A 13,589-nucleotide genomic window follows, 5' to 3' on the forward strand; every position below is an offset into this window, starting at 1 on the left:
AGACGGCAAATGTGTGTAAAATGTGCACTGGTGCGACTGACAGCTGACAGTGTCTTGCAAGTTCACACTTCAAATTGAACCGAATGGCCATCAGCAACTGGCAGCTTATTACACTTTGTTTCCTGGTGGAAGATGGTTAGGTTTTACAGTATTGCTGTCTGAGCCTGGATGTGTGTTTCCGCCACATGGAAACGGTTGTGGCACACAACTACGGCTTAAATGAGATCCACCACGGCATCCGAAGAATTATCTCTTTTTAAAGATGAACTCTCGTATTGAAAAGAAGTGTAAACATCGAAATAAATGGATAACACATAACGCATCATAGAGGTGGACGGTTTTCGCCACCTTATTTATTGAAAACTCACAGAAGAAACCACTGTCTATTGTCTGCGGAACTATGGGCATTTGTTGGTGCTCGGGGGCTCTTTTAAATCCTGGCGGAGACCCTGAAGCCTCATCCCTTGTGATAAGAACAGAGTCTTATCACAAGAACTCTGTTCTTATCACAAGGTATTTAGAATTAGACCTTGTTTTTACGACTCTGGTTTTGCATGTGCCTATGTTTGAGCCTTGTGTTTTGAGAGGGTCTATGATTCTATTTCACCCTTTATTTCCCTGTGTTTGAATGTTCCCACCATTTTATTATTTGGGCATTAGCCCGTCGACAATGCTGAAATCAGTAAAGTCTGTGCATCTGGTAAATCCTGGCTCTTCACCAGCTGCTTCCAGTCCATTTACTCATATGCTAATTCTACTATCGACACCATCCTTGTAACAAGAGGCTATCGTGATGAAGATGTTGGGTTCCCATTGCCTGCATCCGTTTCCCCTGCCTCTCACAGGGCAAAGACATATGAACGTGCACATATCGATGTAAAACTGTGACATAGTAGTGACCATTGTGACCCACTCAGGACCAATACTTAAAAATGAGCATGCAGACTCAGCTGGGTTCAAGAAAATAGAGCTCCAACAATGGTTATCAAATTAGCACTCTGGAAATAGATATGCAAAATACACCCATCATCCATCCGGAGCAGATAGAAACACAATGGGTGAGACGATAAACCACAGATGTAAAACGATGATGATTGTAGCGCTGCATTCATCATCCATGCTTTTGGTATCGTGGCTGAAAGGGTTTCAGTGGAAAAAGAAAAGGCAGTGTGGGTTGAAGGACAGGGAGCACTGCAGCAGCTATTTCAGGGCTGCATGCTTGTGAGAAAGCACTACGAATAAAACCTAGATGAAAGAAGACGACATGAAGACTGCTGTCACATCTGGTCAGCAGACAGACAAAGAAGAGCCCCAAAGGTGGCCAACCGGGATCAAACTGCTGCACTGGAGTGTCCTTCAGATTGGTCTCTGTCTGTCTGTGCGCGCATCACCCTTTCTCCCACGCAAAGAATCGCCACACAAACACATGAAGGGCATAATGAATCAAGTAATGACCCTCAATCAGCCCCGCAGAGCACGTAATCAGCAGCAGCGGAGGGGTGTGATATTAGTCACATGCCTGTGTCATCGCGGAGTTCCTCTGCCTTCACTTGAGCTCTGTAAGATTTCTCAGATGCAAGTCTCAGCTCACGATGATTGATGGGCCGATATGAAACACCAAATTTGAAATAGACGCTGCTGTTCATGAATAAACAGCTGGTGAATACATCGTGTGCAACACAGTGGAGGTCTGCAGCTACGTTTGAAGCTTTGAACAGCGTCTCCAGCTCAAAAGACAGCCAAGATATGCCCTGCTCTCTGTGTCATTCTCCACTCTTGGCCAATTTCGGAAAATGTAATTCTGAGCACATTTTATGAGAGAGGACAAGTGTGACTACAAAACTGGAGATTTTCATGTTTCTGCGCCCCACTGTTTGGCCACAATCGCAGTTTAGAAACGTGAAACTAACAGGTTTTTTTCCTCCTCTGCTCCACTCTAACCAACTTAATTGCTCTAACTTTTCGATTTTTCCAAATCTTTGGTTCTTTGAGGCCGATTTGTGCGTATACGATACGACTTGGCTCTGATCATTTTTTAGGGCGACAGAGGACAGGTGCGCCTGCGTTTTGGTCTTTTCGCTGAGTTTCTCGGCCAACGTTTGGGGGAGCTGCGAGCTGTTGAAGTAGAGGCAAATTTCTGAAGGGGTGAATCCTCTTCCCATTCATTTACAATGGGGAAATTGGTCACAAAACCTGGAATATCTTCTGGCACCTAGGTCTGAGAAACGTCATAGCAGGCGATTCCTGTACTCAGGTGCATTCCCGATCATTAGGTGCATAAGATGACTTAGCTGATCTTCATATGAAACATTGCCACCTTATGAAGTTTCTTTTACCTGAAATACCTGACATCTAGCAGTTGTGAGTCAGTTGGAGATACATTTGAAAAGATTATTTATATATTTAATTATTTTAAAGGGCTATCAAAAAAAGATATCAAAACGGCTCAACTGAAACTTCTCGCCATGGTACTGTATAAGGATGCAATGTTCATTCAAAGCCCCTGATTTTAGCAAAATTTTAAATGTAGATCAACTATGCCTTCTTATGGTACTTATTCAGATATGACATTTCATATTGGCCCATCAAAGATCATGAGCTGAGAATGGCATCTGAGGAATCTATCGTGAACTTAAAAATGCATGGATGGCTTGCATAATTCATTTTTTACATGAATGCGGAGGCACCAAAGACCCAACATGTTTTCCATGACACGGGACCGTTGAAGACTTGATCATGTGATTCCATATTCTCTCTACATTAATGAAATGTAATTCAATTTTCATATAATATAAAAATCTATCCTTCATCGCCAACATTATCATGTTTAGTTTTTATTATCTTTTTAATTCATTTAAACAAACTTATGTGATAAGTTATTCGATTTTTATATTTCCACACATTACTTCATTCATTCTAACTGATGTTTGTGGATCACAGCACAGTAATAAAAATGAAAGTTTGATCAATGAGTCATTTTTCAAGCAATTAGGATTCAAAACATCAGATAGTCAACAGTACATTACTAGCTCCAGCTTCACCGTGGCAAAAATGTAACAGTCACTCTGAGAACTCTCCAGCCATACCTCTGCCCGCCATCACTGCCACACGTGTCTGACCTCCAGGTACCCACCATCGGGTCGACCCAGTTTGGAATGATAATCCTTGGATCCATTGTAAGGCTCGTATAACGACCTGTTCAACACGCCATTACAACTCACAGACTCGCAAACAAGCCCTTCAAAATGTAAAAAAAATCGCCCTTGCTTTTTAAAAGAGGCAGAATCTTTTCAGCGTTTATTAGCTCGTGCTGAATTATACATTTGGAGGAATCTAAACAATCCCTCTCTCTCTTTGCTTCTGTGATGTGTGCGGACCTGTTGCCACAGCAACGACAGGAATAACCTTAACTGATGTTGTTGCAGTGTGGTCTTCTCCTGCAGCTCTGCAGCTCTTGACAAAGCTGGAGGATTTACAAACTAAAGGAATGTCCTTAGACAGTTTTGCAGGTGGACTTGATAGAAAATGTGTCTACAGCTTGAAGTTCCTTCAAATGGTTTCAGTGAGTCACTACAGCTCTGATGACTCTCAAGACTGAAAGCTTGAGGGAAAGCGTGTTTGTTTTTATGCACTGCCTGGGAAGCTGAAGCGGAGGAGCTATCAGTGACCGACGACAAAACAAATTATAATATGTTGTTACAGACAGAAACATGTGGGAAGTAGCTCTTTCAGTCTGCAGCCCATCAATCCCACCTCTTTATACCGCGTCTAAATTTGATGGGGTAATTTATGACCCCTCCCACCTCCTCTGTGAGTCAATGCTGGTGAAAAACCACAGTCTCCTCCACTTGAACCCGCTCGCCCACCACACCAGTGCTGCTCAACATCCGAGTCACACAGGAAGTCCCCCTTCACCTGTGCTCGGCCGCTTCACATTGTAATCATCAGTATTTTTAGAGCCAGGTGAGTTAGCGATGTTCACAACACTCAGTGTAACTCACACTCTGGGAACCACTGATGCAGATGAAGGCAGAGGAGGCTGACTTGCTGAGGCTACCCCTGATGGGAAATGCCTAAAAAGGAGGAGGACACTTGAGTTGCCAGTGATAAGTATCCCTGGACTCAAACCTAGCTGCAGCGTCAGTACCAACAAATATGGTCCTTGAGATGCAACCAACCATGCACCAGTCAATCCACGCAGATCAGTTGTCAAATTCTGTGGGTTCATGTGTTTGTGTCATCATGTCTGTCAGAGAAATGACAAAACAATCAGCAGCAGATGAGACAAGTGACCTTTGCAAGTAGTGAGGTGCAACACAATCTTGGCAACTGCCTACTGAGCATCAACAGCTGCCTCTGAAAACAACATCCAGCAGGCAACACGTTTGCTTGCTGGACTGGAGCCAGAAGAATTATGATATCTGGCAAATCTGGAGCTGAAAGCTTAATGGAGGGAATAAAACAGTGATTGTTGGCAGCACAGCTGGTAAAAGGTCACCTGCGACGAAAGGGAAGGGTACTTGAGATTTTATTTGAAATATCACTCAGCAGAGCTTGGAGAGGCACCAGAACATTTTTGAAAACCACATAATTCATTAGCTAAGAAACGACACTCTGGCGAGGTAACATTGAGTGATGTAGAGCGATGAATCAGAAAAGATGACTGTAAGTCATCTCCAAACTTTGCCCCTGACCTACAGTTTAACCATGCTGTCACCAAGGGATTCTGGAAGGGCCTCAGGTTTTAATGTGGTGCTCGCTAGACTCAGTGGTGGATGTGGGAGACAGAAAGACTGTGCCATCCATGACAGCCAACCTGTCTCACCCCATCCAGGTCACCCTGACAGCACTGGGCAGCACCTTCAGTGGCAGGATGAGCCACCCTCAGTGCTGTCAGCCTCTACAACAGTAAAATCTGATGGGAATCATTGTGCATTTTTCCTGACAGTTGTTATTTATTTATTTTTGTCATGATATTTGTTTATCTATTGTCTTGCGTTGTTTGATTGGTTGAGACTTCACTGTGGGTTTTTTTTGTAGGTATGTGTTTTTACGTATGGTGATGCTTCGTGAACGTCTTTGATGTTTGTAGTGTATCTCTAATGTCTTGGGAGTCTTTATGTCTTTGTTGCTGCCTGTTGAATTTCACCACTCGGGGACGAATAAAGGACATTTAATGTAATCAGTCCATTACAGGACACGTACAGTCCCTGATAAAAGTCTTGTTGCTTGGGTAGAAGTTGACTTCAAGTGCCCCCGAAAAAAATTTCTAATTCCCTTCCAACAGATTTTAAATAATGTTTCGGTGCCAGACAAAAAATTCTGAAAACCTATCAAAAGGTGAGTCAGTTTTTGGAGAGACAAAAGTCCTGTCGCCTTGTCTTGTGATGCGTAACTTGACCTCTGATGACATGCCTAAGATTCGCCCTGAAGAAGATAAAGGTGCTCCAGAACTGGCCGGCTCAGTAGCCAGACATGAATGTCATTGAGCATGTCTGCTTTAGAATGAAAGAGGGAGCATGGAAGGCTAAACCAAAGAACCTTGATGAACCGTAAGACTACTTTCCTTGCAATCCCTGATGACCTGATCAGTAAGTATGTATGAATAGCTTTTCTTTAGCCCAAATGTGACATTTTTGTGTTCATTAAATGATAAATATTCCTACAGTGAAGCAAATTTATTTGGAGCTGTTTAACCTAATGTGGGAGGGTTTTAACTTTCATAAGAACAATTTCTTAAATCCATAGACTAGTTAAATGTCACATTGAAGCAGTTGTTTCTGCAAGACTTTTGTCAGGGACTGGACAGACAGAAAACAAACCCAAAAACATCCACACTGAACAGAGACACTGTTCTGCTATTTGGCCTCAACAGCAAGCGAAACAAGACACTATTGCAGTCAGTCAAACACAACTCTTAAACACAATGATTGTATCTCAAAGTAAACCAGATATTAGGACCGACTGTTGCTCTTGTGAGGGTTTGAGGATACCTCTACTCTAAACTGTTGAATACACGCTGATCAAAGCAAACGCATTAGTCATTTGCAGAGCTGCATCGGGAGAGAATGTCAACCTGATGATAAATTGATGCTGTTCAGTACATTCAGGACGGCACGTTAAACCAAGCTTCTTTTTCAGCACTAGGGACAGCAGCCAGAACGCTTTCTTTCGATTTACGTGATTATCGTTTGATCAGTGTCGACAAAAAGATATGCTGACTCACACTTAAGAGAAAAACTTCTATGAGCAATGGGAATGTAACTAATTGTTTTAGTCAGTGCAGCTCACTTTATTGGACATGAGCCATTTAAAATGTCTGCCCACAGGTCATGAGTCTGGAGATGCAAGCAATGGTTAAGATTTAAAACCCTTGTGACAAGGAAACTCCACGGATCGCAGAAGTTCGACTCGATGTCCTTGATGGATGGCTGAGGTCCACCAGCTACATGCCAGCAACCTATGACTTGCCTTTCTATTTTTTTTTCATTTCAACAAAGAAAACCTACAATGGCAATGACTCTCTGATCAATCATGCATCAGTCAAAACCCACTCACCAAACACTTTGGTTGGTAACAGACAAGCCCAAAATGAAAAAGCCACCTCAGTTAACTAAACACCCACAAGAAGTCCTTGAAGAGTCACACAATGGGTCCACTGTGTGGATACTTAATTTTATTTTAAGACCAAAAGAAATAAAAGGCGTGTGAGTATTTTCTGCCCTACCTGTCATCGTTCTGGAAGCTTTGGTCACCGAGCAGCAAGTCTCTAAAGCGGAAGCGGGGCGGCAGAGGAGGCACCTCACTCTCCAGCTGCTCCATCTTTAGCCTGGAGATGTCTAAGATGACCCCACTGCTGCTGCTGCTGGACTGGAGAGGTGCCTGAGAGGCGCTGCAGGTGAGGAAGCAAACAAGGACAACAGGGCAGAGGGAGAGAAGTGAAGGAAATCGACGGAACGAGGGAAGCTGAGAGGAAAACAAGATGTACCAGGAGGAGGAAAGGAGGCAAGGGAAGGAGATTTGATGAGAGCAGACAGCAGCCATACAAACAAAAGTGTCGCTGTCACTTCATTTAACCTCCAGTGCAACTGAACAGATGACGATGACCACCATTCAAAGTAGAGCACAATTTATTTGAACTCATGACTGTGCTAAATCATTCCTATAAATGATAATAAAAATGGTCACCCACAAAAAGAGTTCACGGTGCTCATTCACAAGTCTAAACTGAACGCCAGACATCTATCAAAATTATTTTGTTCATCTTAGTTTCACGTTTTAATTTCAAAAGAAAAAGACACTATTTCAACCCCACATGAAACATAGAACACTCCCATTTTGTTGGGGATTGAGGGATGGAAAATGTGTGGAGTGAAGAACGAATCTCATAATGTGAGCCCCATTCTCTTTTCCCAGACAGATCATCAACATGCTAGAGCAAATCACTTGACAATATGTGTGAACCAAGAGTTTTTTTTGATCGTGTTACACATCTTTGTTAAGACAAGAATATTTAAAAATAAAAATTTGGAAACACTTAATACTAAAGTGCATTTAACTCAGAAACAGTAAAGCTTATCAAGATCAGTTCCTGAGGAACAACATAACTTGGCTTTTGATATGCAGATTAAGTATTCTGTACAAATGATAACATGCAAAATGTATGTAAATGTACACCCTTGTCCTACCTAGACTTCTCTATAGAGAGACACAGGAGATGGTAGAGGTCAGAGGAGTGAGTTCCGATGTGTCAATATTTCACCCCTGTGTGAAGTACTTATTCTATTATACATATTTACGGTTATCTAACTGTAAAATAAACAACACATTTGTAAAGAATTCGGTTACACTTTACAGCAGACAAACTTTTCTTCCGTATAGTCGTCCATTAAGTTTACTTAGCACACAATAGAAGAAGACCATATTTCCCAGGCTAAAAAGATAGCACCCGAACTTTAAACCTGTTGAACGTTAGAACCGTCGTCTTACCGGAACTTGTGCTCGTTCACGGTTCCGTCGTCGTTCACGAACGACTGGTTCTCGTAACACTCGCTGCACATTTTAGCCGAAGATGAAGCGCTGCAGGCGGGCCTGTGAGCTGCGGTGGTCTGCGTGGGGTCCCCCTTTACCAAGTCGTCTTCCTGGGTCAAGTGCATTGGGGGGTGATGTGGCCAAAAATGAGCGGATTCTCGGGGATTTACAAGACAAGATGAAGTCTTCTCTCCGTGTCCCCTCCCTCCACCTCCTCACCTCGTCAGGTGCATCTCTATTCGCTGGGAATTGAGGCTTAAAGTGGCCAAAGAAGTAGTGTAGGACAGCAGCAACTCAGCTAGTGAGGTGATGCAGAGGACTGTTGTGAAGGAGAGAACACAGCGACAGTTTTCTCTCTGAAGGGAGAGCGTCATGACATAACTGTTGATTCTCCATGGATACTTCACAGGCGGCATTAACCCCGCCTGCTGGCCACTCGTGGTATTACTGACAGGGTTCAAAGAAATCAAGTTTCTTTTTATGTAAAGATTGTGTTTAACATTATATTCGTTTACGGTTAATCACGGATATCTGCATTGTTGGTATGAAATTTATAATATCAGGTTTCCCCCAATATATTGTGGCACGTTATATATTCACATTTAACTATTTGTGTGTGTCATGTTGATCATATTTCATTGTCAGATGTCCATGCCTACCTTCACCTGAACATGACCTTCACCCTGGTACAGTACTTTCACCTCCAACAATTTTCATCCGAGCCCAACGCCAACTCTAACCAACAATGAACAGTTACGAGTCATGATTTCTGCTGCGTTGAAGAGAAATCTGACTCCTCTTTTCTATTCAGACTTCAAAAATATTGACAGATGAATGTGAAACTCAACCTCAACCAATGTTCTCCAGTGACAGGATGTCCGCCTACATCATGGTGAGACAACTATCACAGTTGCTTATGCATCAGGAGGCGAAGCTGATTAATATACATCTGAAGTCTTGAACCCTGTGAGTCATCTTTCACTTAGAAATAGAAAATAACACATTTCTCTCAACCTTGAACTGCGTGTCAGTCCTTGTCGTTTGAAGAGTCAAGCAAGAGACTCACTCTCAAGTTTATTCAAATCAAAGAATTCAAAAGCAGCTATTAGTAAAATAGAAAGACGATGGACAACACACTGAATGCAGAAGGCGGCCTTGAATTTTTCTGCCATCAATGTCAGACGCCACAAGGTCACAAGTCCTGATGAGACTGGATGGTCAGAGGAAATCTGAAATATTGCAACTCACTCCTGTTGCAGTTATAGATGTGGAGATTGACTGACTGGATGTTTGTTTATTTATTTATTTATGTATTAATGAGATGACGCCAAGCAGAGTGAGTGGAGGAGGTGTTATGATTCACCGAGGAGAAGGTGATGTGAGGATCGACAACAGTTGCTGGCAGATGATGGATGTTTGTCACTCTGAAGTGTTTTTACATTCTGGACATATTAAAGCCAACTCAGGAGTGTAGAACGATGAAGAAAGTGACAGAAGAATGTACTGAATTCAACTTGTGTACACGTTCAAGCACATGAAGCACCTTGGAGTTTGTGATATATACTGATATGCGTACTGAACATTGCAACTGTCAGATGTGAATTTGTTTTATTCCAATTGGGGCCAAAAAGTACTTTCCAAATGGATTCATTTGGCTTGAGAGCATCTTCCGTTGTAGAAATAATATTTTCACTATTTGATTTGATTTTTTTTTTTTTTTTTTTTTACAAATACTTAGTGAACTATTGCCAGGCTAACATCCAGTGGGACACATACCAATCACCTGGAGGGACTGGGGAATTTCTAACTAATTATGTTATAACGTCCGTGTGCTTGACCAACCTCTTGAATTGGGAAAATAACTATCAATTACTAATGGACTTGCTGCAGTTTAGGCATTTTTTGAGCTCCAAATGGCCTCTGACCTTTCTATCAATTCAGGTTCTGAGAAGAGACACAACTATTAAGGCAAATTTACAGTTCAGTTAAAGGAACTCGGTGTGTTCTGCTGCCATCTAGTGGTGATTTGGAAGCAGAACGCACAGAGTTTAAGACCACTTTTACTCCCACGTAGAGACGCAAACACAACAAAGACACGCACGTCTTGTTATTCTTTTAATACAAAACATAGTTGGAATCCATTTTACACAAAATAATCAAAGAAGTTGCTGGCCATTAATTTATGTACGGATGAGGCTGTTATATGTGGGACTTTGGTCAGACAGTAGGGAACACAGTCGGCAAATCCTCCGAGTCGTCTGTGACAATGAACGACAGACGACTAATGACCAGTGAAATATGAGTACATTTCATCCGTGAAGCGTCTCTCATGGTTTTACTTGGACTCAGTTAGCTCCTTCAGTATCAACCATTGGGACAGCAGAGACATAGTAGGGTCCGTCTCTCAGGTAGCTCTTCAGACTGACGTAGTGCTGGCTCCCCAAAATCTCAGCTGCTGTGGTGGAGCTCACGAGTGACCCCACCAGTTCAAACTTGGCATCCTTGGCTGCTTTGCTCTGACCTGTGGAGCGATCTAAAACAAACTCCATGAAACCTGGAGTGTTGATCATTAACCTCTGACCCCATGGCTGTGCGCCGATGGCCTGAAAAACACACTCATTCAGTGGGTGAAGTCATTAACAGGAGGTTGCAGACACTCACAGTGAAAACCTGAAGAGCTGCACAGTGCAACTCGGGGAAGGGCTGAGCGCTGATGTTGAGGATCATGTCCATGGGTTGGTTGGACAGTAAGAGGAACCAGGACTCTGACAGAGCGAGCAGGTCATCGGTCTGTTGCTCCGGCTGGATTCCAAGTCACATGACTTCACACTTCTTATTTCGATAGCTGAGAATAACAGAACACATCTACCTCTAGAGCGAGCAGCTGTGATATTGCTTCCAGGCTGCGGACTCTGAGCTCGGTGGCTCCAGAGGTGGCAAGCTGACTCATCCGGGTCAACACTGGGTTAAACTTCACTCCTGACCAAAAAGAACGGACAGGAAATAGGAAATGAAATGTTTCACTGAGAAAGTCAAGCAAGAGACTCACTCTCAAGTTTATACAAATAAAAGAATTCAGAAATGTTAAATAACTGCACACATGCTGTAAATTCCTATCAACATTTCCTTTCAGAAACATCTAGTGGTTTACTATTTTAATCAAATGTAAAACAAGAGCACAATGAATATCTTAAGATATACAAGAATTTGCACACACTAATGCACAAAATACTAGATAAACTAGATACACAAAAGATTACTACTCTAATTAGGTTCCCTTACACCACACTACCTGTTTTCTGCAGAATCTGTTTCCCCTCCACGGTAGAACCCAGTAAGCCCAGCGTGTCCAGAGCCACTCCGGTCACGGCTGGGTCAGCGTCCAGAGCCATGTCAAACACTTTATCCAGGAAGATTGGGTAGGCTTCACAAACTTGCTGTGGGCTCTCCATAATAGCCAGCTTCCCGAAAAACTTCACCAGACCTAGTGCAAGACAGGAACCATCAGTGAAGTCACATTTGAAAATACTGACATAAAAATTGCATGTTTTCATTCCTCCAGAGGGTCTGATGGATAATTCCCTAAATGATTTTGTCAAAATAAATGTTTGTTTTTAAATTCAAATCACTGGTAGGGTGCATTAATACGTTGAATTATTTAATTATTTTTCCCCAAGGACAATATATAGCTAGGATTTTAATCATGAAGGTTTTACCTGGAAGGTAGAGAGAGGAAATGGGGTCTGTTTCTGCCCCTCTGATCATGTTAGCAATCTTGTCCATGATCCCCTGCTGGGCCAAGTACTGTCGGCCATGTTGGCTCTGAGCTAAGATGGTCACCATCTCAATTGCAGTGGCCCTGAAAAAAACAGGTTAAGTGTTACATTATGAAAAAAAGAGACCTGTATGCAGAGAGAATAAAATTACTGGTTAGAAACGATCCAACATTTTGATTTTAATTTAACTCGACTTTTAAGTGACTGACATACTATCAGAGAATATACAAAACATCCATCATATAGCACTACAACCCGCTACTTCTGCAATAAAAGAGCACAATTACAAGCAACCGTAACTACTTTGGTCTTTCATACATACTAAATGTAAGATTGTGTCACTGTTTATAGCCAAATATAACTGTACAATCGGTATAAAGTAAATAACATACCTGATCAAAACATCATCTCCGGTAAGTTCTACCAGAAGCTTGGAAATTATGTTGCTGTTTGCACAGTATCCAAGTGAAATAGGAGAAACCAAAGAGATTTCAACCACCAGCTGCAGGAAAAAGAAATGTAGACATCTTATGTCTAAGCAGTGACTGAGTAATTATGTTTAACTGATCAATGTATTCTGGGAAAAGCAAATATACCTCGTATATTCTGTATCGAATGATGTCATCTTTGGCCATCACATCATTCAGTGCCTGCAGCAGGTCAGTCTGAAACAGTTTGTCCAGTCCAGGCTTGGAGTGACTCAGCTTCGTCAAACACTGAATGGCCTGAAGATAGGGGGGAAAAAAAACTGTTCCAGCACACTTATTCATGATGTCGTGACGATAGGTGTGAATTGCACAAATGGCACCTTTTTAGCCACAGACATCTTCTCCTCTCCAATGCAGTAAATGACAGATTGAAGTATTGTGTGGTTGTTGAGGATCTCTGTGACACTGACAGGGTTCTCCACCAGCCTACCAATCTTTTCAAGAACAGAAGCCAGGATTTGAGCTGTCACTTTATAAGGGGATTGGTTGTACTTACCTGAGTCAAAGCCAGTATTTTGACGGCCTCCAGTGGGTGTTTCAAACCCCTCTGCAGCTCACTTCTGTAGTTCTGGGCAATCTGTAGTGGGCTCTGGGCCATAAGGATGCATTCAAGGACGTCCACACACAGCTCAACCTGCTCCCTGCAAACGTTACTCAAACAAGTAACCAACTGAATAGTTTGCATTATCGTGTTGCCCCACTAAAAATAAAAGGTTCGCTCCAGATATCACGCAACATTGGTGGCATAAATATATGTGACAACACGTACCTATGTAAATTTTGCCAACAACTACATTTAGTTATTAGAATGGGTTTTCTAACATCTCGGCCCGTGTTCTCTTCGACTAACCAACTCGTTCGCTCATTTAAATAAAATGTTAACGATCACACCCAGACGCTGACTGACGCAGCACATATTCAATGGAGGCTAACTGACCTGTCATTCGAGTTCAGCAAAGAGAAGATAACATCCAGACGCTGCCCGCTGACCGACTGCGCTAGAGAGCTCTGGGGAATCGACAGAAGAGCTGTTTTTAAGGTTTGCAGCTCTTCAATCGGGCGATCAACACCAGAAATCTCTTGCAGTAAACTCTCAATGGACGCAGCCATGATCACCAACTGTTTTGAGAGAGAAGCCAAACCCCCTTCTTCTCCTTTGTAATTAAAGCGATTGATGTCACGATTAAATAGCACTTCCGCCATCTAGAGGTTGATTGTGAGTACAACACTTCAGTTTCTTTTACTATATTGAAGTAATTTTTTTTTTTGACAAACATTTTAGAATGAAGGGAAA

At 42.3% G+C, this 13,589-nt stretch overlaps 2 protein-coding genes and 1 long non-coding RNA gene across 4 annotated transcripts in view; 1 reads left to right on the top strand and 2 right to left on the bottom strand.

Annotated features, from left to right (window-relative positions):
* The window catches only part of kcnt1a (potassium sodium-activated channel subfamily T member 1a), a 36,178-nt gene extending 27,844 nt beyond the window's left edge, over positions 1-8,334 (bottom strand). The window contains exons 1-2 of one of the 2 annotated variants that reach the window (XM_053866901.1): positions 7,990-8,334; positions 6,728-6,892 (exon numbers count right to left, since the gene is read on the bottom strand). In XM_053866901.1, coding sequence (XP_053722876.1) covers positions 6,728-6,892; positions 7,990-8,156 — 332 coding nt within the window. In that variant the 5' untranslated portion in view covers positions 8,157-8,334. Of the gene's footprint in view, positions 1-3,086; positions 3,311-6,727; positions 6,893-7,989 lie in introns of those variants that run through there. The other variant, XM_053866902.1, reaches the window with a different exon arrangement.
* On the top strand, positions 5,268-7,160 carry LOC128759983 (uncharacterized). The gene is made up of 3 exons (XR_008414774.1): positions 5,268-5,340; positions 5,421-5,591; positions 6,330-7,160. It is a non-coding gene; the product is annotated as an uncharacterized LOC128759983 (long non-coding RNA).
* A 1,799-nt stretch (positions 8,335-10,133) lies between the features above and the next one.
* Positions 10,134-13,437, bottom strand: psmd5 (proteasome 26S subunit, non-ATPase 5). The gene is made up of 10 exons (XM_053883311.1): positions 13,233-13,437; positions 12,792-12,936; positions 12,616-12,729; positions 12,404-12,532; positions 12,200-12,309; positions 11,748-11,890; positions 11,324-11,515; positions 10,901-11,010; positions 10,693-10,833; positions 10,134-10,634 (listed from the first exon to the last, which is right to left on the bottom strand). Exons 1-10 carry the CDS (start codon positions 13,403-13,405, stop codon positions 10,377-10,379), a joined length of 1,515 nt encoding a protein of 504 aa, XP_053739286.1. The 5' UTR covers positions 13,406-13,437; the 3' UTR covers positions 10,134-10,376.
* Positions 13,438-13,589: the final 152 nt, after the last annotated feature.

This window comes from Synchiropus splendidus, chromosome 1, assembly GCF_027744825.2.
Source record: "Synchiropus splendidus isolate RoL2022-P1 chromosome 1, RoL_Sspl_1.0, whole genome shotgun sequence".
Taxonomy (NCBI): domain Eukaryota; kingdom Metazoa; phylum Chordata; class Actinopteri; order Syngnathiformes; family Callionymidae; genus Synchiropus; species Synchiropus splendidus.